This window comes from Oncorhynchus kisutch, linkage group LG21, assembly GCF_002021735.2.
Source record: "Oncorhynchus kisutch isolate 150728-3 linkage group LG21, Okis_V2, whole genome shotgun sequence".
In the NCBI taxonomy this organism is placed as follows: domain Eukaryota; kingdom Metazoa; phylum Chordata; class Actinopteri; order Salmoniformes; family Salmonidae; genus Oncorhynchus; species Oncorhynchus kisutch.
In genome coordinates, this window is record NC_034194.2 from 3,634,328 (window position 1) to 3,660,968 (window position 26,641).

The window sequence follows — 26,641 nt, forward strand, 5'->3', positions numbered from 1 at the left end:
GAGTACAAGCTTTGGGTGGATAGGCAATGACATGGCGAGCAAGATGGTGTTGCTTGGGAGGGAGTTTAGCCCCTCTGTGGTTCTTCCTGGCATTCCACCTTGGTTTCTCCCTCAGCCAGTGATAGATCTAGGGATGTTTGAGATGGTAAGAGATGTTGAGGAAGGAGTAGAATCAGTTGTAAGTGAACATGATTTAGACCTTCACTGACTCTGGTCCACACTCCAATCCAGTTGGTGGCGGTAATGCAACTTAAAGTTGGTTGCCAACTGCCATAAACAAAATCTACAGACGAAGAAGGAACTCTGCTGCTGCATTTTTTTTGGGGGGGGGGGGGGTATATGCGTCACTTCCGTCTGTAGCTGTACACCACCTTCATATGGTAATGGCGAAAGCTCCTTGCATGTCAAAACGACTTTTCTAGAAAGACCAGGGTCATAAACCAAGAGGAAAACCGTCGCTCAGGAACATAGTTACGGCCATAACGCAATTTTAGATAATAGTCCACTTATGTACTTAATCGGTTTAGCTTGCTAACGTTAGCTAGCTAATCATCACGTTCGTTCCTTTCGGTGCCGGCATTTGCGATTAATTTAGCTAGCTAGTTAGTTGGCGTTAGCAAGCTTCGGGGACGCAATTGTACAGCTTGTTTGATAGTAAGTTACTACTGTCGTCATGGCTAAATGGGGAGAAGGAGATCCACGCTGGATCGTGGAGGAGAGAGCCGATGCAACAAACGTCAACAACTGGCATTGGTGAGTAACGTTAGCCTAGTTGAAGAAAGCACACTGCCTTTCGAGATGCAGTTGGAAAGGCCTGCTCACTGGCAAGCTATCAGACCAAGGCAAGGGTTCCGGAAGTAGCAACACGGTTTAGACTGCTCCCACAACAGTTTTGCTTCGGTACTGCACTGCAGTTTAAATAACGCCCGACCCAGACTCCCACATAGAGAAGTCAGTGGAAAATGCCTAAAAATAGTAAATAGTAAATAAATAAATAGTTAGTCATCACCTTTGGGCGGTGGTGGAAAAAGTACTAAATACTAAATTCTCATATTTGCGGAAAAGTAAATATACCTTTAATAAAAAAATGACTCAAGTGAAAGTCACCCAGTAAAATACTAACATATTTCTTGAGTAAAAATCTAAAAGTATGTTTTTAAATATACCTAAGTATTAAAAGTAAATGTAGTTGCTAAAATATACTTAAGTGTCAAAAGGAAAAGTGTGGATAATTAAAAGCACGATAGTTTTTTCAAATTTACGGATAGCCAGGGTCACACTCCAATGCTCAGTCATAATTTAAAAACAAAACATTTGTGTTTAGTAAGTCCGCCAGGTCAGAGGCAGTAGGGATGACCAGGGATGTTCTCTTGATAAGTGTGTGAATTGGACCATTTTCTGTCTTGCTATGCATTGGGCTTCTGAGTGGCGCAGCGGTCTAAGGCACTGCATGTCAGTGCTAGAGGTGTCACTACAGACCCTGGTTTGACTCCAGGCTGTATCACAACAGGCCGTGATTGGGAGTCCCATAGGGCGGAGCACAATTGGCCCAGCGTCGTCCAGGTTATGGGTTTGGCTGGGGTAGGCCATCATTGTAAATAAGAATTTCTTCTTAACTGAGTTGCCTAGTTAAATAAAACATCTAAATATAATGTACTTTTGGGTGTCAGGGAAAATGTATGGAGTAAAAAGTACATAATTTTCTTTAGGAATATAGTGAAAGTTGTCAAATATAAAGAAAGTATTGATACCCCAAACTACTTAAGTAGTACTTTAATGTACACTTAAGTACTTAACACAACTGCCTTGGTATAAAACATTCATTGTGCGTGTGATGTTGGTCCATATAAACCAGGCCCCCAGTGTCTGGTCTGGAGCGTGAAGTCACGAGCTCTGCTGCTGCATAGCAACCTAGCGCTGCCAAAATGCCAGGTCTGTCTGAGGAAGCCTATGTAAATTACGAATGTTTTCCCTCTGGTTAATTTTCAGAATGGGAGAATTAGGTGAAAATTAGATGTCGCTTGTTAAACAAGGGGATTCAGGGATCAAGTGGAGCTGGGCCTGGCTTTAAGCTGGATGCCAATTGAGGTGAAAAGGAACACCACACACTTTCCCTCTTGCAATAAGGAGTACGTACTCTGCCCGAAAGAGATCAATTATGCCAACAAAGGGTCTCATGTTCTGTTGCTGGCACATTGTAGAACAGGTGTCCGTTCATCTTTGCCCCGATCCTGACTAGTCTCCCAGGTCCTGCCGCTGCAGAACAGCCACACAGCATGATGCCGCCACCATGCTTCACCGTATGGTTTCCTCCAGACTTTGATGTACCTGTACTGTCTCCTCCTCCTAGATGTTAGCGGGGTGAACAGGCTGTGGTTCGGTGGCTGAGGTCCTTGATAATCTTCTTGGCCTTTTACTCCAGGTGCTGTAAATGTCCTGGGGAGCAGGCTGTGTGCCCCCAATGTGTTGGGCTGGCTGGCCCACCTTCTGGAGAGCCCTGCATTTGTAGACAGTGCAATTGTCGTACCAGTCGGTGATGCAGACCGACAGGATGCTCTCAATGGTGCATCTGTAGAAGTTAGTGAGGGTCTTGGAGGCCAAGCCAAATGTCTTCAGCCCCCTACACCATACTCTCTGTGTGAGGGGACCATTTCAGGTCGTCAGTGATGTACACTCCATTGTGGCATATACACCACATGCACTGGGGTTAGAGAATAATCAATCGTGTTGCTGTGGACACAGGATATTCTCACACACAATACCTGTTTTGACCTCTCTGTGATACTGTAGGCCTACTTATGTTACTTAGCTGAGAAATACTATAGCTGTAAGTGAATGACATTCACTGCCATAAACCTGTCTCCCAATACATTTATATTTGCTTACACAGACCCACTGTGGACCTTTTTGGCAAATATGTGAAAAAGTGTCCCGTGGTTTGATTTGTCAACGAGCTCAATGTGTATTCAACACTGGCGGTAACGAGGTGATCCTAGTAAATGATGCCCCTCTGGTATGTTCTTTTGTGAACTGTCTTGGACTCATTGTTTCTCAGTTTACTTCTCATATAATTTAGTCTGACTTAATAAGTAAAATAACTGTAAATATAGTGCCTTCAGAAAGTATTCATACCCCTTGATTTTTTTCCCGCATTTTGTTACAGCCTCAATACAAAATGGATTTAATATATTTTTCCATTACTCACAATACCTCTTAATAACTAAGTGAAAACATGGTTTTCGAAATGTTGGCAGATTTATTGAAAAATGAAATACAGAATATCTCTTGTCTGGTTCTCTAAGAGCTTTCCACACCTGGATTGCGCAACATTTGCCATTTTTTTTATTTTTGATTATTAAAAAAATTCTTCAAGCTCTGTCAAAGTGGTAGTTGCTTGTTACTAGACAGACATTTTCAGGTTTTGCCAGAGATTTTCAAGTAGATTTTAAGTCGGAACTGTCTTCACTGTCTTTTTGGTAAGCAACTCTAGTGTAGATGTGGCCTTGTGTTTTAGGTTGTCTTGCTGAAAGGTGAATTCATCTCCCAGTGTCTGGTGGAAAGCAGACTGAACCAGGTTTTCCACATTTTGCTTGTGCTTAGCTCTGTTCCGTTGCTTTAAATTTTTTTTATCTTGACACTCCCCGGTCAATAACACACAGGCACCACTATGCTTGAAAAAAATACGTAATGTGTTGGATTTGAACACTTTGTATTCAGTACAAAAAGAAAGTTAATTGCTTTGCCACATTTTTTGCAGTATTACTTTAGTGCATTGATGCAAACTGGATGCTTTTTAAAAATATGTTTATTCTGTACAGGCTTCCTTTTCAGTCTGTAAATTAGGTTAGTATTGTGGAGTAACTACAATGTTGTTGATCCATCTTCCGTTTTCTCCCATCACAGCCATTAAACTCTGTAACTGTTTTAAAGTCACCATTGGCCTCATGTTGAAATCCCTGAGCGGTTTCCTTCCTCTCCAACAACTGGGTTAGGAAGGACGCCTGTATCTTTGTAGTGACTCTGTGTATTGATACACCATCCAGAGTGTAATTAACTTCACCGTGCTATTATATCTACCAATAGGCCCCCTTTTCTTTAAGAGGCATTGGAGAATCTCCCTGGTCTTTGTGGTTGAATCTGTGTTTGAAATGTACTGCTCCCCTGAGGGACCTTACAATTATCTGTATGTGTTTGGTACAGAGATGAGTTAGTCATTCAAAACTCATGTTAAACTCTTATTGCACACAAGAGTCCATGCATTTTAGTATGTGGCTGTTAATCAAGATTTAGGCTTGACATAAAAGGGATTGAATACTTAATTTATTCATTAGTTGTTGGTTTTTAATCCACTTTGTGGGGTATTGTGTGTAGGCCAGTGACAAAAGCACGTCAATTGAATCCATTTAAAATCTGGAAAAGGTCCAGGGGTGTGATTTGTCTTCAGAAAGTAATGTATATTTATTATCATGTAAATAAACCCAATTGAACTATATTTCTGAAGGAAAAATTCACTTGCCTAAGGATAGTAATCCCTTTCAATAACCTTTCTTTTGAGTCCATCTAGGGCTATGCACACACTGCTACAATGGAGCTTTGCTGGCATGGTGCCAGCAACACCTGGGTTGTGGGTTTGACACCCGCACGGGCCACACATACTGAACATGTCACTGTGCCAATGTTGACAGCTAAATGACCATATCACAGTTTTACTAGTTCATTACACAAGGCACAAAATATGAGTGGTCTGATACGGGGAAGTTCTCCAGGAACAAATACTTGTTTCTGTTACAGAATTTTTTTGTTGGGTGACTGTGTGCCCTAATGAACACAACCCAGTTGAATATATGAATTCATTGCGTGTCCCTACAGGACGGAGCGTGATGTGACAGGCTGGTCGACAGACAAGCTGAAGGAGCTCCTGTTGGGGCTGCGCGTGGAGGGCCCCGAGGGGAGCTGCGAGGTCACCGACGTCCCGAAGCTGGACGGCGAGGCGTCCATCAACAACCGCAAGGGAAAGCTCATCTACTTCTATGAGTGGAATGTCAAGGCGACGTGGACCGGTGAGTGCAGCACACTCTCACACACCACTCTTTATGGAACTCATGTTGAACATATAGTAAGATGTTTTCTGCAATAAGTATCCCACATTTTGATTGAAACAGAGGGTTTTGAGCCAAACTAAGTGCAGCTTAGCAATCGTTTCCATGGTGATGAGACTAACTTTTATTTATTTAATTTAATCAGGTAGGCCAGTTGAGAACAAGTTCTCATTTACAACTGCGACCTGGCCAAGATAAAGCAAAGCAGTGCGACAAAAACAACGGAGTTACACATGGAATAAACAAACATACAGTCAATAGCACAATAGAGAAATATATATATATATATATATATATACAGTGTGTGCAAATGTAGAAAGATTAGGGAGGTAAGGTAATAAATAAGCCATAGTGGTGAAATAATTACAATTTAGCATTAACACTGTAGTGATAGATCTGCAAGGTGCAAAATAATTAACAATATGGGGATGAGGTAGTTGGGTGTGCTATTTATAGATTGGCTGTGTACAGTGATCGGTAAGCTGCTCTGACAGCTAATGCTTGAAGTAGTGAGGGAGATATGTCTCCAGCTTCTGTGATTTTTGCAATTCGTTCCAGTCATTGGCAGCAGAGAACTTGAAGGAAAGGCGGTAAGAGTTGGCTTTGGGGATGACCAGTGAAATATACCTGCTGGAGCGTGTGCTACGGGTGTGTGTTGCTATGGTGACCAGTGAGCTGAGATAAGGCGGGGCTTTACCTAGCAAAGACTTGTAGATGGCCTGGAGCCAGTGGGTTTGGTGACATATGAAGCGAGGGCCAGCCAAAGAGAGCATACAGGTCACAGTGGTGGGTAGTATATGGGGCTTTGGTGACAAAACGGATGGCACTGTGATAGACTACATCCAGTTTGCTGAGTAGAATGTTGGAGGCTATTTTGTAAATGACGTAGCCAAAGTCGAGGATCGGTAGGATAGTCAGTTTTACGAGGGTATGTTTAGCAGCAGCATAAGTGAAGGATATTGCGAAATAGGAAGCCGATTCTTGATTTAAATTTGGATTGGAGATGCTTAATGTCAATCTGGAAGGAGAGTTTACAGTCTTACTAGACACTTAGGTATTTGTAGTTGTACACATATTTAAGTCAGAACCGTCCAGAGTAGTGATGCTAGTCGGGCGGGTGGGTGCGGGGAGCGATCGGTTGAAGAGCATGCATTTAGTTTTACTTGCATTTATGCATTTGGGTCCCAAGGTTTTTATATGACCAATCATATCGAGGGGTTAAGAGCAGTTGGAGGCCACGGAAGGAGAGTTGTAATGCCATTGAAGCTCGTCTGGAGGTTAGTTAAGTGTTCAAAGAAGGGCCAGAAGTTTACAGAATGGTGTCATCTGTGTAGAGGTGGATCAGAGAATCACCAGCAGCAAGAGCAACATCATTGATATATACAGAAAAGAGTCGATCCGAGAATTGAACCCTGTGGCACCCTCAGACTGCCAGAGGTCCGGACAACAGGCCCTCCAATTTGACACACGGAACTCTATCTGAGAAGTGGTTGGTGAACCAGACGAGGCAGTCGTTTGAGAAGCCAAGGCAATTGAGTCTGCCGATAAGAATGCAGTGATTCACAGAGTCGAAAGCCTTGGCCAGGTCAATGAAGACGGCTGCACAGTACTGTCTTTTTATTGATGGTGGTTATGTCGTTTAGGACCTTGAGCGTGGCTGATGTGCACCAATGACCAGCTCGGAAACCAGATTGCATAGTGGAGAAGGTACGGTGGGATTCGAAATGGTCGGTGATTTGTTAACTTGGCTTTCGAAGACTTTAGTAAGGCAGGGTAGGATAGATATAGGTCTGTAACAGTATGGGTCTAAAACAGAGTGTCCCCCCCTTTGAAGAGGGGGATGACCGTGGCAGCTTTCCAATGTTTGGGGATCTCGGACGATACGAAAGAGGTTGAACAGACTAGTAATATGGGTGGCAACAATTGTTGTTGTGAAATTGTTAGGTTAGATTGCTCGTTGGTTACTACTGCATTGTCGGAACTAGAAGGACAAGCATTTCGCTACACTCGCATTAACATCTGCTAACCATGTGTATGTAACAAATAACATTTGATTCGATTTTTTTCAATTTGGGTGGATAATTTTTTGAAAGAGGGTCCAGATTGTCTAGCCAAGCTGATTTGTCTGGGTCCAGATTTTGCAGCTCTTTTAGAAAATCGGCTATCTGGATTTGGGTGGAGGAGAAGCGGGGCTTGATCAAGTTGCTGTGGGGGGTGCAGAGCTGTTGCTAGGGGTAGCCAGGTGGAAAGCATAGCCAGCCGTAGGAAAATGCTTATTGAAATTCTCGATTATCTTAGATTTATCGGTGGTGACAACTTTATTCTCCCGTACACGAAGACCCAGGGGTTCAGTGAGATGTGGGTGGGTTGTCATAGTATCTGTCTTCAAAGTAGGCTTCATGACGACATCTGATCTTTTTCTCCCCCAGGAACATCAAAAACCGGAATCAAGTACAAAGGGAACATTGACGTTCCCAACCTCTCTGATGAAAATGACATGGACGACCTAGATGTAGGTTATGACAGAATGCCATTCAGGATCATGCTCTTTCAGGCTAATCGACAGCTGCTAACTGTTGGTTGTAATTTTAGTTACTCTTGAAAAAAGTTACATTTGTTTCTTTTCTACTTTATTTAACAATTTTCAGATATGAGAACAGAGAGACATTGAAAACAGTACAACATCCCTAGTCCCTTTCCCCCCCATCCATCCCTCCCTCTCACCCCACCAAGGCTTCATACAAGGACATCACAAAAAAGTAAATAAAATAAATAAATAACAATGATGGAAAGAAAAACTAAACATTCAAGAAATTGTAATGATAGTAATTGGTAATGGCAACATCACTGCTAACTTCCAACTGTAGCACCAACACCATTCTCCAATAGGAGCACCAACAACATCTAGTCTATATCAGTGGGCCCAAAGGGAGTTAAGTTTATTTCTTTCCTTTATATGGGTAGAACAAGACCACACCTAACATAACAATAAGTTTTGTCTTTGCTCTCTTTTTTTGGGGGGGGGCACAGATCAGTGTGGTTCTTTGCAAGGATGAACCCAATACACCTCTCACCGAACTCATGAGGAAGGAGGGAGCAAAGAAAGTGCGAGCTGCCCTGGGGAGCTATGTTGGCCACCTGAAATCAGGTGAGGCCATTATTCAAATCTATTTAACTCTATTGCCTGTTCATAGCCATATTTCTATAGGCGATAGTTCAGCTTGATACAAGTTGAATTTGAACGTTTCCGATAATTGCAGAGTTCACTCAGGGCATGATCCTGCCCACGGCGAATGGGGCGGCGAGCAAGCCACAGCCATCGCAGACAAAGGTCAAAGTTGACAAAACCCAGGTGGGTAGCAGTTTCCTTCTTACCTTACGCCTTGATTCTCTAACCTCAATCTCTTCCGTTATGGATTTAACAATGGTGGAAACTTCCAGCTAATGTTTACATAAATCCAATAAGAGAAGAATTGGGACGCAGCCAATGTATCAAGGGGGTAATGATATAAAACCCAACTAGCAATAACAGTGTAAGGAATGTTCCATACATGTTGTGTTCAAGAAGAGGCCAATTAGCAAAACAAAATAAAGACATTTGTGCTTTTTTTTTTATCTGCAAAAATGTAACTGAAGTTCATCCCCACCGCCCTTCATACAATGTAAAGCGCCACAATCCATTCCAAAATTTAATTTACTCAACTTCCAAGTTTTGGATATCTAGTATTCAGGCTTATCGAGTATTACGTAAGCTTCACCTAAAGTACAAATACTGGGACTTCATGATCATGCTTGTCTGTTGTATGTCCCCAGATTGGTCCCTCTTCTTCTGCTCCACCATCCAGCACAGGGGTCAAGATTTCAACCTGCAAGTTTAGTCTCAAGGAGACCTTCCTCACCTCACCTGATGAGCTGTACAGAACCTTCATCAACCAAAACGTGAGTGATCAAGTAGTCTTCCTTGTTAACAAGCTCAGTTACCCTAATAATGTAGAGTAAGAATATCATTGAGTGCATGTGCTAGTTTGCCTTCTAAAGAAAGGGTTTTGATATCATTTTTATCCTGTTTTTCCCCCTGTGGTATTTCACCAGTGCAAACATTTTTTATGAACTCTTACCGTAATTGCTGGACTATTAAGCACACCTGAATATAAACCGCACCCACTGAATTATTAAAAAAGATGTATTTTGTACATAAATAAGCCGCACATGTCTATAAGCCGCAGGTGCCTACCGGTACATTGAAAGAAATGAACTTTACACAGCCTTTAAACGAAACACGGCTCGTAACAAAAATAAATAGGCTTTGACGAAACACGGTTTGTAACACAAATTAAAACAGTAGCCTACCAAGAAAGTCATTGGTCACCATCTTCCTCCTGTGCACTGAAACCACTGAAGTCATCTCCTTCGGTGTCGGAGTTGAATAGCCTCAGAATTGCTTCATCCGATGTTGGATCGTTTTCATTGTCACTCTCGTCACTTTCATCCGGAGGCAAATACCCCGCTGAGCTCATGCTGCCCCTTCAACACGCAGCAGTCCAGCCTTTCGAAACCCGTTGATGATAGTGGATTTTTTGACAATGCTCCACGCTGTCAGGACCCACTGGCAGACTTGACCATAAGATGCTCTTCGCATGCGGCCCGTTTTAGTGAAGGATTTCTCCCCACTTGTCATCCAAGCCTCCCACTGAACAAGGAGCGCCACCTTAAATGCACGATTTACACTGATGTCGAGTGGCTGCAAATACTTTGGGCCATCTGCTTTTCTTCCCTCTGAAAGCTTTTGTCTTTTTGCACCGAGTCAGTTCCTCACGCTGCTGTTTCCAACGTCTTATCATCAACTCATTAAGGCCAAGCTCCCATGCAGCAGCTCTATTTCCTTTTCCAACAGCCAGATCGATCGCCTTCAACTTGAAAGCTGCATCATATGCATTTCTCTGTGTCTTTGCCATGATGAGGGTGACAAAATTACTACCGTAATCAGAATGATGGGAAGTTTGAGCGCGCTCGATTTACCTCACATTATGCGACGGTGCTCAGTTTTGGCGGCATGAATCTTGTGAAAGCGGGAAAAATCCATAAATTAGCCGCGTCATTGTATAAACCGCAAGGTTCAAAGTGTGGGAATAAAGTAGCGGCTTATAGTCCGGAAATTACAGTATATCCAATGGTGGATTTTACTGTTGCTTTCAATTGGGAATGAGGAGCAACCTCCGTGAATTAGACTTAAACTCTGTAGATTACTTCCGGTTCAGAAATGTTGCCTATTGTAAGATAATGTCCACCTACTTTTAAATTGGTGGCCCATAACTCTTTTGAATCATGACTACAATTGGCTGACAGCTTGTAGGAATCATTGATTTGACTCCACTCTGGTAATGCAGATGGTCCAGGCGTTCACCCATGCTGCAGCTGTGGTCGACGGAGAAAAAGGAGGGAAGTTTCAGCTGCTAGAGGGGAGTGTCAACGGAGAGTTTACAGAGCTGGTGAGGGAGGACATGTCTTCTTCAGATCATGTTTGTTATCCGTCAATCGTAACCCATTGTGGAAGAATGTCCAAATCTAACTGTAGTCTTTGTTTCTACTTCTTAGGTCCAAGATGAGAAGATTGTTATGAAATGGAGGTTCAAGACCTGGCCATGTGGTAGGTTTCCCCACCTTGCCCAGTTGTCCTCTTGATTTTGTGTGTGCTCCTTTTAACCTCAGTAACTTTCAATATCAACTTTAATTTCAGCATGTCTCCACTTAGGTATTTCTCATACAGGTAATCTCTACAACACTAACTGCTTTCTCAACTAGCTGCTGGGGACCCACAGGTTTTTCAGGCTTTTGTTTCATCCTAGAACTAAGGATAACACTCATAGAGCAAACTGGAAACCACATTTATTGTTGCTGAGGACTTTAACAAAGGAAATCTGAGAATTCTCCCGAAATTCCACGGGGAGAGAGAGGACACTTGATCATTGTTATTCTCCCTTCCGAGACAGTTAATCCAGAGAATCAGAGCCATCTGTTAGCTAAATTTAGTAATTAATAAATTGGCTACATTTCTTTAAATGGACAATTCTGTGAACTGTCTTGTGCAAGTTTTAAATTGACACTCCCTGTTAGCAAAGGTGCCAGCTAGAGATGACATGAAGGAGCTTGCAGGGATTTGTAGTCTTGCGTGATGTCTACTTTGACGCTAATTAGCATTTTAGAATCTAAGAGTAAAAAGAGCTGAAAATATTGATAAGTCAGCTGGTCCGAGAGAGATTTACATGGTTATCAAAATGTCACGCCAGGGCCTCAATTTAAAATGTCAGTTGAATTATGTTTACAAATTAATTAAAAATGAAACGCTGAAAGTATTCATTGAGTATTCAACCCCTTTGTTATGGCAAGTAAAAATGTGCATAAGCTGCATCTGAAAAGATGATTTTGAATGACTACCTCAAACCCATGTACTGGACTCCACACATACAATTATCTATAAGGTCCCTCAGTCGAGCAGTGATTTCAAACACTGATTCAACCACAAAGACCGGGGAGGTTTTCCAATGCCTTTTAAAGAATGGCACCTATGGGTAGAATCAGAATAAAATATGGACATTGAATATCCCTTTGACCATGTTGAAGTAATTAATTACACTTTAGATCGTGTATCAATACACCCAGTCACTACAAAGATACAGGCGTCCATCCTAACTCAGTTGTTGGAGAGGAAGGAAACCGCTCAGGGATTTCAACATGAGGCCAATGAACTTTAAAACAGTTAAGAGTTTAATGGCTGTGATGGGAGGAAACATTGTAGTTACTCCACAATACCAATCTAATTGGCAGAGTGAAAAGAAGGAAGCCTGTACAGAATACAAATGTTTGCAATAGGGCACTAAAGTAAAACTGTAAAAATTGTGGCAAAGAATGAACTTGGTCCTGAATAGAAAGTGTTTTGTTTGGGTCAAATCCAACACATATTTTCAAGCATGATGGTGGCTCCATGGTATGGGTATGTTTCATCGACAAAGACTGGGCAGTTTTTTTTTAAAGGATAAATTACACAGCAAGTAATTACACGGCAAAATCCTAGAGGAAAACCTGGTTCAGTATGCTTTCCAACAGACACTGGGAGACATTCACCTTTCAGCAGACAATCTAAAACAAGGCCAAATATACACTGGAATTGCTTACCAAGATGACATTGAATGTTCCTGAGTAGCCTAGTTACAGTGTATAATCCAGGTGTGCAAGATTTATAGACTCACCCAGAATGATTTAAAGCTGTAATCGCTGCCAAAGGTGATTCTAACATGCATTGACTCAGGGGGATGAATTCTTATTTAATCAAGATCCAGTATATTAGTGTTTAAAAAAAAAAAGTATTACAAATTGTATAATTTTTCCTCCACTTTGACAGAGTATTTTGTTTAGATCGTTGACAAAAAAAATGACAAATCCATTGTAATCCCACTTTGTAACAACAATATGGAAAAAGTCGAGGGGTGTGAATACTTTCTGAAGCATTGTATTTATATTCTGGATTCTGACATTGCTCCCGTGATATATCTACTTTGGATTTGTTAATTGGACACGTTCTGACATTTCTTGTTTTGATTATCTGTGTATTTGTTTGGTATTTGCTAGACATTCTACCACTGATATACATCCAGTGAGATATCGGTCTAAATGTGAAGCATCCTGTTGGCGTTTCCGCTCACAACCAAATATTGTATGGAAGCGATAGCAAGCTCACTGGCGGGAAGTGGGAGAAGATGGAACGAGATGGATTTTGGCTGACATTTTGTAAATTCTCATCAATACAGTTTTCTGTTCCTAAAATTAGAATCTGTTATGGACAGTTTTGTGCACTTTACCGTTTGCAAAAGTAAAAAAAAATATATATATTTTTAAATGCGCTGCTTAGGAGTGCAAAAGCAAATTGAGTTATTGTACACTTCCTTAACGGAAATATGCAGTTGTATACTGGAACGCGCCAATAGGATATCGCTAGCGCGTGCTTGGCTCTGCCCGCCTCTATGCTTGTTCTGCCCACTATCACTCATTTGTTCCCGTTAGACCACAGCTTGTCGATTTCCATCTTGGTTTAGTTCTAAAAATATGATTCAACTGCACTGTTTGAGCTAGTAACAAGCATTTTGCTGCATCTGTAACACCTGTAAATCTGTTGACACGACCAATACATTTTGATTTTAACATACCTGATTAAACTAATCACAGGCTTGATGATTAGTTAGATCCGGTGTGTTGAAACTGGGCAGGAACAAAAGCCTGCATACCCTGTTGGAGACCCATGACTGGATTTGAGGAACCCTGGATAGTAACATAAATGGCTTGGATATATTGTTTTTGCAACAACTCACTCTGATTTCCCTCTTCCAGAGCACTATGCGACTATCACTCTAAACATGAAGGATCGAGGCAATGAGACTGAGCTGAAGCTGGAATGTAAAGATGTCCCTACTGGAGAAGAGGATAGGACGAAGGAGGGTTGGAAGAGATACTACTTTGAAGCCATCAAACAAACTTTTGGATTCGGGGCCCGACTCTATTGAGATTGACTCTAAGTCATGAACAAAACAAAAAAGAGAACCTGATTATTTAATGTGAATGAATACTCTCTTTGGCACTATCTCTTGTAGCACTAGCCATACTGTGTGCGTAGACAAACTGTGCCCTTTCCACTTGGAAGACTGGCTTGCAGTGTAAGGGTCAGTGGTTCAAGGCTTCCTTCGAGGTCTGCTTACCACACTGAGATTAAGCAAAGGAGATGTAGAAACAATCACTCGAATGACAGTATATTTACGTGCTGACAGTATTTGGAATTAATGATCAGTATTCTCTATTCAATTCTGCACATTTTGAAGTGTGTCGTGCTGAAATAAATGCAATTTTTACTGAATTATGGTCTTGTGGGTTTAATGATGACTTATTGTGCAAGACTACTGGTTAGTGGCTACCCGATGTCCAGTGATGTTTCTCTTGAAAAAAGGTTGCTGACGCTTGATATTTTTGACAAACAGAATCAAACAAACAAATCAAAACAAATTGCAGTGCAAATGAAATATGGACAACAAGAGGTACATTTAATTACAAAAGGTTTTGAATTATATTTCCAATATATTATCCCATGGGTATACAGCTTACCATACCCATTATGCAGGTAGCCAAGCGGTTAAGAGCATTGTGCTAGTAATCGACGGGTTTGAATCCACGAGCCGACTGGAAAATCTGTCGATGTGCCTTTGAGCTACGAATTTAAACCTGTCAGTCGCTCTGGATAACAACGTCTGCTAAATTACTTAATTATGCTAAGACTAGTACTGCTTACTTTTTTTGGCGTGCCAAATACATGTTATGCAACACAAACGTACACGAATTATGTCAGAAAGCGTTTCGTCTGTCGAAGTGTGTAGAACCACAAGCGGAAACATTTTTTGCGACCCCGTGCACTCAAGGAACTTAGTGTGTTTACACACCGGATTGGATGACGTCCTCTACGTTGGTCAATGTCAGCCAACGCGTGCTAGGATAGGTTTGTCGGGGAGACCAGGAAGTGGCGGTCAACGGTAGTTTAGCTACCTGTCTGATAAACTGCGAACGGTATAACAGCACATCGTTGCAATTTATCAACGGGCTTCAAAGACCAGGAACGCGTACCTAGCTAACGAAACTGGGTGTTTTTTTTTTAGCTAACATGCTAGCTATCCTGCTAAATATTTTCCATGTCAGCAGTAAAACAAAAAGCATGAGCTAGCTATCGTGAGTTAAACTAACAGTGTACCTACCCTATGCTGCTATCAAATATGTATTTGGTGGGCTTTGTGCTCGTGAATGTTAGTTAGCAGTACGTGGATGACTAACATTGGCCACGGAGCTAACTTCGTTAACTAAGGTAGCTGGCTAGCAGTCGTTAGTTTGTAATCGAAATGGATTTTAAAGGGTCATTCAAGACATCGAGGATGGTTTTGTCCCTGGTCGTTCTCCTTGTATTTTTCTCACACGGAACAGCAGCTGGTAAGTCTTAACGTCAGCTGGGTAGATGTCATAGTTGATACAATTTGACAGATTCTGTAACGCTAGCAGTAGTAAGCTTGTTGACATTTTTTCAAGGCGCTAACTATCAATACTGTGTAGGAAAGTAGTTTATTTTTCTACGTGGTGTTTTTTGAACGAAAAATGTTTGGATTGTCAGCTGATGCACAATGCCTAATCAATTACATTTTCTTTGTCTTTCTACAGATGAAGAGCTACAGGGGAATCATGATCATGCTCCTGAATTGAAGGTAGCTATAAACACATTTCACTACTGCTAGGTTCAAATAGGTACCTTGATGTAACAAGCAATATATACAGTGCATTCAGTAAGTATTCACACCCCTTGACTTTATCCACATTTTTATGTTACAGCCCTATTCTAAAATGTATTAAATAGTTTCCCCCCCATACAATCTACCCCATAATGACAATGCAAAAACAGATTTTAGCAAATGTATATTCAAAAATAAGGAAATATTACATTTACATAAGTTCTGACCCTTTACTTAGTACTTTGTTGAAGCACCTTTGGCAGCAATTGTCTTCTTGGGTATGACACTACAAACTTGGCACACCTGTATTTGGAGTTTCTCCCATTTTTTTGCTGCAGATCCTCTCAAGCTCTGTCAAGTTGGATGGGGAGTGTCTCTGCACAGCTATTTTCAGGTCTCTCCAGAGATCGGGTTCATGTCTGGGCTCTGGCTGGGCCACTCAGACATTCAGAGACTTGTCCCGAAGCCTTGGTTGTCTTGGTTGTATGTTTAGGGTCATTGTCCTGTTGGAAGGTGAACCTTCGCCCCAGTCTGAGGTCCTGAGTGCTCTGGAGCAGGTTTTTATCAAGGATCTCTGTACTTTGCTCCGTTTATCTTTTCCTGACTCCCAGTTCCTGCTGCAGAAAAACATCCCCACTACATGATGCTGCCACAACCATGCTTCACTGTAGGGATGGTGCCAGGTTTCCGCCAGATGTGACACTTGGCATTCAAAGAGATCAATCTTGGTTTCATCAGACCAGAGAACCTTGTTTCTCAAGCTGGCTGTCATGTGCCTTTTACTGAGGAGTGGATTCCGTCTGGCCACTCTACCATAAAGGTCTGATTGGTTATTTTTATTTATTGACTTTTATTTAACTAGGCAAGTCAGTTAAGAATATATTCTTATTTACAATGACGGCCAAACCCAGACGACGCTGGGCCAATTGTACGCTGCCCTATGGGACTCCCAATCTCGGCCGGATATGATGCAGCCTGGATTCGAACTAGGTACTGTAGTGGCACCTCTTGCACTGAGATGCAGTGCCTTAGACGGCTGCGCCACTCGGGAGCCACTGCAGAGATGGTTGTCTTTCTGGAAGGTTCTCCCATCTCCACAGAGGAACTCTGGAGCTGTCAGAGTAACTATTGGGTTCTTGATCCAAGGCCCTTCTTAGTCCAAGGCCCTTTTCCCCTGATTGCTCAGTCTGGCTGGGTGCCTAGCTCTAGGAAGAGTCTTGGTGGTTTGAAACTTCTTCCATTTAAGATATATGGAGGCCACTGTATTCTTGGGGACCTTCAATGTGGCAGACATTTTTGGGTACCCGATCTGTGCTTCGACACAATCCTGTCTCGGGGCTCTATGGACAGTTCCTTCACCCTCATGGCTTGGTTTTTGCTCTGACATGCGCTGTCAACTGTGTGACCTTATATAGACAGGTGTGTGCCTTTCCAAATCATGTCCAATCAATTGAATTTATCATAGTTGGTCTCCAATCAAGTTGTAGAAACATGTTGAGGATGAGTCTCACAGCAAAGGGTCTGAATACTTATTTCAATTAATATATATATATATATATATATATATATATATATATATATATATATATATATATATATACACTTTTTTAATTATACAATTTAAAAAATGTATAAAAACCTGTTCACTTTGTCATTATGGGGTCTTGTGTGTAGATTTATGAGATTTTTTTGTACTTTTAAAAATCCATTTTAGAGTAAGGCTGTAACGAAATGTGGAAAAAGTCAAGGGGTCTAAATACTTTCCGAATGGACATGTCATATATTGATAGACTGGTTAGATTCATTACGTCGTCGCAATCTTCGTTCTCTTCTATTCTATCATCTCTTCCTTCCACAAAATCCTTCTCCCTCCTGTCTCCTGACTCTGCATCTTCAACCCTACTCTCTTTCCACCTACTTTCACTCCCAGTGTCCCCTTTCCTCCCGGCCGGCTCAACCCTCCCCTTCTGCTCTTTGGCTGAGTGACTCATAGAACAGGGCTGCAGGCAGCTGAGCAAAACTTGGAGGAAAACTAAACTTTCCAGACAACCTATCATTCTTCCACCCTCCTCTCTACCTTCTCTTGTGTATCCTTTGCTGAAGCCGCTTTCTATCACTCAACCCTGGGAAACTTTTCGACACCTCCTCCGTCCTTAATCCTCCACCCCCTTCCTCTCTGCAGATTACTTTGTAATAAATAAAAAAATACATCCTCATTCACTCAGTCTACTAAATCCACTGGTCCCACTCACACAGAACTACCCTACGCCTTGACCTCTTTCTCCCCTCTCTCTCCAGATGAAATTCTGCGACTTGATGTCAAGCCGCCCGACAACTGGTCCACTCAACCCCATCCCCTCTTCCCATCTCCAGACTATCTCTAGAGACCTTCTCCCATTCCTCATCAACTCATCCCTGACCACTCTCCGCTCTGCCAAAGCTGAATCTCTCTGTTCTCATCCTCCTAGATCTATCCTCTGCATTCGACACTGTGAACCACCAGATCCTCCTCTCGACCCTCTCAGAGCTGGGCGTCTCAGGCTCTCCACACACTTGGAATGCATCCTACCTGGCGGGTTGCTCCTGATCTGGTTTTAGGCCCTCTCCTCTTTTCTCTATACACCAAGTCACTCCGCTCTGTCACATTCTCTCATGGCCTCTCCTGTCATTGTTATGCGGATGACACTCAACTACTTTTCTCATTCCCACTTCTGACTCCCAGGTGGCGACACGCATCTCTCAGTGCCTGGCAGATATCTCAGCTTTGATGTCAGCCCACCACCTCAAGCTTAACCTCGACAAGACTTAGCTGCTTCCTCCCGGAGAAGGCCTGCCCTCTCCAAGACCTCTCTATTACGGTCGACAACTCCACGGTGTCCCCTTCCCAGAGTACAAAGAACCTTGATGTGACCCTGGACAACACCCTATTGTTCTCTGCAAACATCAAAGCAGTGACTCGCTCCTGCAGGTTCATGCTCTACAACATCCGTAGAGTACAACCTTGCCTCACACAGGAAGCGGCGCAGATCCTATTCCAGGCACTCGTCATATCCCGTCTGGATTACTGCAAGTCTCTGTTGGCTGGGCTTCCCACTTGTTCCTTCAAATCCATGTAACTTATCCAGAACGTTGCAGCCCATCTGGTGTCAACCTTCCTAAATTCTCTCATGTCACCCCTCATGTTGCTCCTCCGTGCACTCCACTGGCTTCCAGTCAAAGCTCACATCATTACATCCGTGGTGCTTGCCTACTGAGCACTGCTACCTTCAGGCGCTATGTGCAAACCCTACATCCCAATTAGCCAACTCTGGTCTCTTGGCGGTCCAACCCCTACGGGAGGTCAGCTCCCGCTCAGCCCAGTCAAAGTGGTTAATCCTTTTGAATTCAATCTCTTTTTGACAGCATGCCTTTTGTTTTAAACACAACTTGTTTTGCTCATAGAAGAAGAGGTCGGAATGATTTAACCTTTAACCTCTATCTAAAAACGCAAACTTCATATTTGCGTATGTTGTAGCTTAGATCCTATTATGTCATCAAAGTTTTTTGTGTTGTGCCTGCCGTCGGTTGAGACAACATGCTCTTGAATACAGGGTGGGTGTCATTTCAATCATAGCAACAGAATGGACCTATCCCTTTAGACCACTGCGGTCTATCAGGTACACCATTGAAATTGTAACTTCTAATTACTACCACAAAGATGTCCAACGGTCCACCCACCGTTGAATGTCAGCTCAAATTGTCATGTCTATTCAGTTATCTATATTTCTATGATTTAAATAGGTTTTCTATGGAGGATTGACAGTATAATTTAAAACAACAGATCTTCCCATTCGTCAAACATTCTCTGATATCTGGACCTCCAACCATCTTTATGGTACCATTTGGAAGTAGACATTTCAATTATCTTCCCATTTTAGTACATTTATCAGTCAAAACATGGCATCCTGTATTCAAGGTCATGTCTCAACTGATGGTGGGCACAACACGAAAACCTCAGATGATGTAAGATGCAACATCTGTGAATATGAAAATAATTTGAGTTGATGGTTAAAATGACAATTTGTATTAAAGATTATATATTTGACAACCCTGTTTATAAGCTTTTAAATTATATCAATCTTAACCATTTATCTTGTCCAGTGATGAAGACATTGATGTCTCATGGTATGGTTGTTTAGCAAAGAACTGACCAAAGCAGATTTGTGTAGCGTTGGTGTTACACTCACCCACTAACCTTCAAGCTAATGACAGTAGAATAAGTTATATTTCATCATGTAACATGACGTGACTTAGAATGCCTTTGTTTCCCCTCCACCATCTCATATTGGTTGTTTCCCCCCTCTAGTCTTACCATGACCCCAACTCTGAGGAGGAAGAGGACCCAGTAGGTTCCAGGATTGTAGCAGGAATGGTGACTTCCGCCAGGGAGGCCCCGCAGCGTGAGGTGGAGAGAAGACCTGATGGTGGGGTCCAGGAGGGTGGGCAAGAGGGGGAAGAGAAGGAGGACTTGCCCACCCAACCTCCTCCCGTTGAGGAAAGGCCCAAAGAGAGTAAGGACAGCCAGGACAAACAAATTTTCACGATTTCACTAATATCATCATAGCACATTTTGGGGCTCATTCAGTCGATTCAGCAAAAAAAACGAACTTCCACTCACTGTTAATTGCATTTATTTTCAGCAAACGTGTGTAAATATTTGTATGAACATAGCAAGATTCAACAACTGAGACATAAACTGAACAAGTTCCACAGACATGCGACTAACAGAAATTGAATAATGTGTCCCTGAACAAAGGGGGGGGGGTCAAAAGTAACAGTCAGTATCTGGTGTGGCCAACAGCTGCATTAAGTACTGCAGTGCATCCTCCCCCTCATGGACTGCACCAGATTTGCCAGTTCTTGCTGTGAGATGTTACCCCACTCTTCCACCAAGGCACCTGCAAGTTCCCGGACATTCCTGGGTGGAATGGCCCTAGCTTTCACCCTCTGATCCAACAGGTCCCAGACATGCTCAATGGGATTGTGATCCGGGCTCTTCACTGGTCATGGCAGAACACTGACATTCCTGTCTTGCAGGAAATCACCCACAGAACGAGCAGTATGGCTGGTGGCATTGTCATGCTGGAGGGTCATGTCAGGAGGAGCCAGCAGGAAGGGTACCACATGAGGGAGGAGGATGTCTTCCCTGTAACGTACAGCGTTGAGATTGCCTGCAATGACAACAAGCTCAGTCCGATGATGCTGTGACACACCGCCCCAGACCATGACGGACCCTCCACCTCCAAATCAATCCCGCTCCAGACCACAAGCCTCGGTGTAACGCTCATTCCTTTGACGATAAACGCGAATCCGACCATCACCCCTGGTGAGACAAAACCGCGACTCGTCAGTGAAGAGCACTTTTTGCCAGTCCTGTCTGGTCCAGCGATGGTGGGTTTGTGCTGTTTCTGTCCTGCAGGTGTGATGTTCAGATGTACTGATCCTGTGCAGGTGTTGTTACACGTGGTCTGCCACTGCGAGGATGATCAGCTGTCCGTCCTGTCTCCCGGTTGTGCTGTCTTCGGCATCTCACAGTACGGACATTGCAATTTATTGCACTGGCCACATCTGCAGTCCTCATGCCAACTTGCAGCATGTCTAAGGCATGTTCACGCAGAGGGACCCTGGGCGTTTTTCTTTTTGTGTTTTTCAGAGTCAGTGGAAAGGCCTCTTTAGTGTCCTAAGTTTTCATAACTGTGACCTTAATTGCCTACCGTCTGTAAGCTGTTAGTCTTATCGACCATCCACAGGTGCATGTTCATTAATAGTTTATGGTTCATTGAACAAGCATGGGAAACAGTGTTTAAACCCTTTACAATGAATGAAGATCTGTGAAGCTATTTGATTTTTACGAATTATCTTTGAAAGACAGGTCCTGAAAAGGGGACATTTCTTCTTTTTTTTTCTGACCTATTAAGAAAGGAAAAGGGTTAGGTAGTCCACCCACTGTGCTCAGAATGACAGAAATCACATTTAGATTATGGTAATGGTTCTTAAGTCTTGTAATAAAGCAGCCAATAAAACGTCATTTCCAAACATTTGCCAAAATGCAATTCGCAGGAAAATGCCATTCTAAACAGCACACCTGATATCAGTCCCATATGTGACAGGTATCTCTGTTAGAAATGTAGAGATCTAAAGATGCAACAACTAGCATGGGTTGCTAATATTACTAGCCTTGTGCCTTTGGCTTCTGGACAACAAAATAAAGTTGATATGAAAACCAATAAAACAAGAGAGAAATGGCACCAGCGGTGGGTCCAATAGGGAAGTAAAGGGAAATACATTTGCCAAAATGATTCAGAAATAATTCAAATCATAAATTCTTCACCAGAGATCATGACTTAGCCACAGAGGAATGGAAGATCATTAGCTTCTTTAAAATAAATAGCTGTGGATTGTTTCAAATCACAAGCTCGTTTGGGAAGCCCGCAGTTTGGTCAGCATGTGTGGCAATAGGCCTAGCTGATTATTGAGTTACTGCTCTCAGTGAAAAGCATCTAAAATATGTAAAGATAATGTTACTATAGTTTAAAATGTTGAAGAAGGGGAGAGGTCGAAGATATAGGCAAGTCTCTCCAGAATGGCTCAGCTATCTCCCGCCAGTTCTCGCTCATTGTTTCATTATGTGAATGGTTTGCCCTTAGATTTTTTTTCTTTAATCAATACCGTTAATCCCCATCATTTGGTTACATTAATTTCTGATAATGCAGTTATTAGTCATTTACCTTTGTCATTCTCGGAGTGGAAACATTATTTGCAGATTTCACAACCTGCTACGCTTGTGAGAAACAAGTTTTGGTTTATTTCATAACCATCATTTGAGATTTGTCCATTTTTTTTTCATTCTTTTGTTTGAAGTGTTCCATGTGAGCAATGAGCATGTCTGGTTTCTCTCACCTGATAACGTTGAGGGAGCGCACGCATCGAAGTACCTGGCCTGCTCTGCGAACTGTAGCAAAGTGTTTTTTTAACATCCATTACAAATGCTAATATATTATAACTATAGTTCCTCACAGTAAGCTATTTGAAAATAAAAAAATCCTCGATAATCACCAAGTTTGAAAGAGCAAGGGAAGTTATCGGCCTACTGCTGCTTTGGACTATAGGCAATGAGTTCCATGTGCTCATTACTTTAGCCGCCAACGGTTCACGGTGTATCAATGTGTCCATATGGCAGAGGCTGGTGATCTCTCATTAGTTGACTTTTAACTTTTAGATTTTTATCATTTTAATTCAGATTTTTATGATTAACTGCATGACAATGATTTTGAGAAACAAAAACGTTATTATTGAAATTAAACTTCCACGAAAATGCGCATATGAAAATAGTAACTGGCATGCAAAATGGTAGAATAAAATGTACAGTGGGGCAAAAAAGTATTTAGTTAGCCACCAATTGTGCAAGTTCTCCCACTTAAAAAGATGAGAGAGGCCTGCAATTTTCATCATAGGTACACTTCAACTATGACGGGGGGGGGGGGGGGGGGGGGGGCCTAGTGAATGACCTGCAGAGAGCTGGGACCAAAGTAACAAAGCACACACTACGCCGCCAGGGACTCAAATCCTGCAGTGCCAGACGTGTTCCCCTGCTTAAGCCAGTACATGTCCAGGCCCGTCTGGAAGTTTGCTAGAGAGCATTTGGATGATCCAGAAGAAGATTGGGAGAATGTCATATGGTCAGATGAAACCAAAATATAACTTTTTGGTAAAAACTCAACTCGTTGTGTTTGGAAGACAAAGAATGCTGAGTTGCATCCAAATAACACCATACGTACCGTGAAGCATGGGGGTTGAAACATCATGCTTTGGGGCTGTTTTTCTGCAAAGGGACCAGGACGACTGATCCGTGTAAAGGAAAGAATGAATGGGGCTGTGTACCGTGAGATTTTGAGTGAAAACCTCCTTCCATCAGCAAGGGCATTGAAGATGAAACGTGGCTGGGTCTTTCAGCATGACAATGATCCCAAACACACCGCCCGGGCAACGAAGGAGTGGCTTCGTAAGAAGCATTTCAAGGTCCTGGAGTGGCCTAGCCAGTCTCCAGATCTCAACCCCATAGAACATCTTTGGAGGGAGTTGAAAGTCTGTGTTGCCCAGCAACAGCCCCAAAACATCACTGCTCTAGAGGAGATCTGCATGGAGGAATGGGCCAAAATACCAGCAACAGTGTGTGTGAACCTTGTGAAGACTTACAGAAAAGGCTTGACCTCTGTCATTGCCAACAAAGGGTATATAACAAAGTATTGAGATAAACTTTTGTTATTGACCAAATACTTATTTTCCAACATAATTTGCTAATAAATTCATAAAAAATCATACAATGTGATTTTCTGGATTTTTTTCTTCTCATTTTGTCTGTCATAGTTGAAGTGTACCTATGATGAAAATTACAGGCCTCTCATTTTTTCAAGTGGGAGAACTTGCACAATTGGTGGCTGACTAAATACTTTTTTGCCCCACTGTAAGCTTGCCTATAGGCTACTTTGAACCAAGGTAAAACAATGCCTGAGGAGCTGCAGGAGAAATCCTGCTCAAAATAGGCTCTGTATGCTGTGCGCATGTGATAGTTGTGTTCGATAAGTAAGATGCATGATGACTAATGAATATACACACAGGCCAATTTAATTTCACTCAATTACGCAAATTTACCTGTAAACCAATAAGCATGATGGTCAAATGTATTTCCATTGACTGGTATTTAAAAAATGTATCCTGGTCATTTTAGCCAGCAAAAGTTTCATCAGTTTTTCATTTCTTTTTTATCGACCAAAAAGTTGGTAATTTCCATCTATCGGAAACTCTAGGGTAGACTTAACAGTGAACGGCTTACTTACTGGCCCTTCCCAACAGTCTAGAGGAGAAAACAACTGAAGTTATTGAAAGATAATAACAAAAGGAAGAAATAAACTATGAGTAACGATAACTTGGTTATATACACGGGGTACCAGTACTGAGTCGACGTGCAGGGGTACGAGGTAGAAGCTGTTCAGGGTCCTGCTGGTTCCAGACTTTCTGAATCGATACCTCTTGCCGTGCGGTAGCAGAGAGAATAGTCTGACTTCGGTAGGGCCTTCCATTGACACCGCCTGGTATAGAAGTCCTGGATTGCAGGGAGCTCGGCTCCAGTGATGTACTGGGCTATACGTACAACCCTCTGTATCGCCTTGTGGTCGGATGCCAAGCAGTTGCTATACCAAGCGGTGATGCAGCCAGTCAAGATGATCTCAATGGTGCAGCTGTGTGTGGGGACCATGATCATTCCTTTACGATATAGACATCGAGGAACTTGAAGCTCTCGACCCACTCCACTCCATCGATGTGGATGGGGGCATGCTCGGCCCTCCATTTCCTGTAGTCCACAAGCAGCTCCTTTGTCTTGCTGACATTGAAGGAGAGGTTGTTGTCCTGGCACCTCACTGCCATAGTCACTGACCACCTCCCTATAGGTTGTCTCATCGTCGTCGGTGATCAGGCCAAACACCAGTGTGTCGTCAGCAAACATATTGATGTTGTTGGAGTCGTGTGCGGCTATGCAGTTGTGGGTGAACAAAGTACAGGAGGGGACCCCCCTGTGTTGAGGGTCAGTGTGGTGGAAGTGTTGTTACCTACCCTCACCATCTGATGGCAGCCCACCAGGAAGTGCAGGATCCAGTTGCAGAGGGAGGTTTTCAGTCCTAGGGTCCTGAGCTTAGTGATGAGCTTTGTGGGCACTATGGTGTTGAACGCTGAGCTGTAGTCAATGAATAGCATTCTCACGTAGGTATTCCTCTTGTCCAGGTGGGAAAGGGCAGTGCAATAGAGATTGTGTCATCTGTTGGTGGTAGGCAAATTGTAATGTGTCTGGGATGGTGGTGTTGCAAGGCATTTCATGGCTACAGATGTGAGTGCTACAGGGCAATAGACAGGTTCTTGGGCACAGGGACTATGGTGGTCTGCTTGAAATGTAATACAGTCTGGGTCAAGGTGAGGTTGAACATTTCAGTCATGGTCAGCGCATGCTCAGAGTACATGTCCTGGTAATATGTCTGGCCTTGTGAATGCCTACCTGTTTTAAGGTCTTACTCACATTGACTACGGAGGTGCTGTCATGCATGGTTCAGTGTTGCTTGCCTCAAAGCGACCATAGGAATCTAGCTAATCTGGTAGGCTTTTGTCATTGGGCAGCTCGCAGCTGGGTTTCCCTTTGTAATCCATTATAGTTTGCAAGCCCTGCCACATCCAACAAGCGTCAGACCCGGCGTAGTAGGATTCAATCTTAGTTTGCGGCTGGCGACCTGATTTCAATACGGCCCGCGGAATCATGCTCCGATCACAACAAGAATTTGCGATAGTAAAGTTTTGAAAAACGTATTTGTTATTCAAAGTAAAAGCCCAAAGAATACTCGCCATTGTGTAATGATTTAACTCCCACCGCTTGTGACATTTATTTTGAAGGCACTTATAAATAACTGCACGAGGACAGACCATGACTGACGGGCTGAGACACACGTCACAGTTACAAAAACTAGCTAGCTAGAAATTGTGCAAAAATGAGTTTTTCAAAGAAAAGGAAAGTAGACAATGAATATAGGGTGTTCCAGCAAGAGTGGACATCGAAATATGTCTTTATTGAGGTATCAGGGAAAGCTGTGTGCAAACAGAGCATCGCTGTCTTGAAAGAGTACAACTTGTCCCGACACTTCCAGGCAAATCATGCAGAGACATATAGGAATATGTCTTCTGAGCAGAGGGCAAGTGCATCGAAAGTGTTGCTTTCTCAGTTGCAAAAGCAGCAAGGACTTTTCACAAAACTGCTTTCAGCAAACAACGGAATTGCGAAAGTTAGCTATGTACTGTCCCACAATATTGCTAAACATAGCAAGCCATTCGCTGAGGGCGAATTCATTAAATAATATTTAATTGACTGCAGCAATACTTTGCTCCGAGAAGAAAGAGTTGTTTGAAAATGTTTACTTGTCAAGATGAACAGTGACACGGCGTGTTGAGGATATCGCAGAGAATATGAACAGCAGTTGAAAGACGAGGTAAAGGAGTCATAACCCCAGACTTTGAAATTACAGAGGAGCTTGCTTCAGTGCAGTCAATTAAGAGCACAAACACAGGGAAATATTTATTGGAGGAGGTTAGTAAGTGTGAGTGAGTTTTGAAAAGTTATCCAGTGTGACCACTGATCGGTGCCCAAACTTGACA

The 26,641-nt window shown here is 42.6% G+C and overlaps 2 protein-coding genes across 4 annotated transcripts in view; both read left to right on the forward strand.

The window, feature by feature from the left end:
- The first annotated feature begins 319 nt into the window (after positions 1-319).
- LOC109866475 (activator of 90 kDa heat shock protein ATPase homolog 1) lies at positions 320-14,001 on the forward strand. 2 transcript variants are annotated; one of them, XM_031800986.1, is made up of 10 exons: positions 320-753; positions 4,870-5,060; positions 7,529-7,611; positions 7,748-7,858; positions 8,130-8,247; positions 8,360-8,451; positions 8,913-9,038; positions 10,487-10,588; positions 10,695-10,746; positions 13,482-14,001. In XM_031800986.1, the coding sequence occupies exons 5-10, from the start codon at positions 8,181-8,183 to the stop codon at positions 13,652-13,654; spliced, it is 612 nt and encodes a 203-aa protein (XP_031656846.1). In that variant the 5' UTR covers positions 320-753; positions 4,870-5,060; positions 7,529-7,611; positions 7,748-7,858; positions 8,130-8,180; the 3' UTR covers positions 13,655-14,001. The 2 variants fall into 2 exon arrangements, with proteins under 2 accessions (XP_031656846.1, XP_020310751.1); XM_020455162.2 differs by lacking the exon at positions 7,748-7,858.
- A 570-nt stretch (positions 14,002-14,571) lies between these two features.
- The window catches only part of LOC109866276 (protein sel-1 homolog 1), a 79,966-nt gene continuing 67,896 nt past the window's right edge, over positions 14,572-26,641 (forward strand). For both annotated transcript variants that reach the window (XM_020454849.2, XM_020454850.2), the window contains exons 1-3: positions 14,572-15,116; positions 15,342-15,385; positions 19,755-19,959. In XM_020454849.2, coding sequence (XP_020310438.1) covers positions 15,029-15,116; positions 15,342-15,385; positions 19,755-19,959 — 337 coding nt within the window. In that variant the 5' untranslated portion in view covers positions 14,572-15,028. The remainder of the gene's footprint in view (positions 15,117-15,341; positions 15,386-19,754; positions 19,960-26,641) is intronic.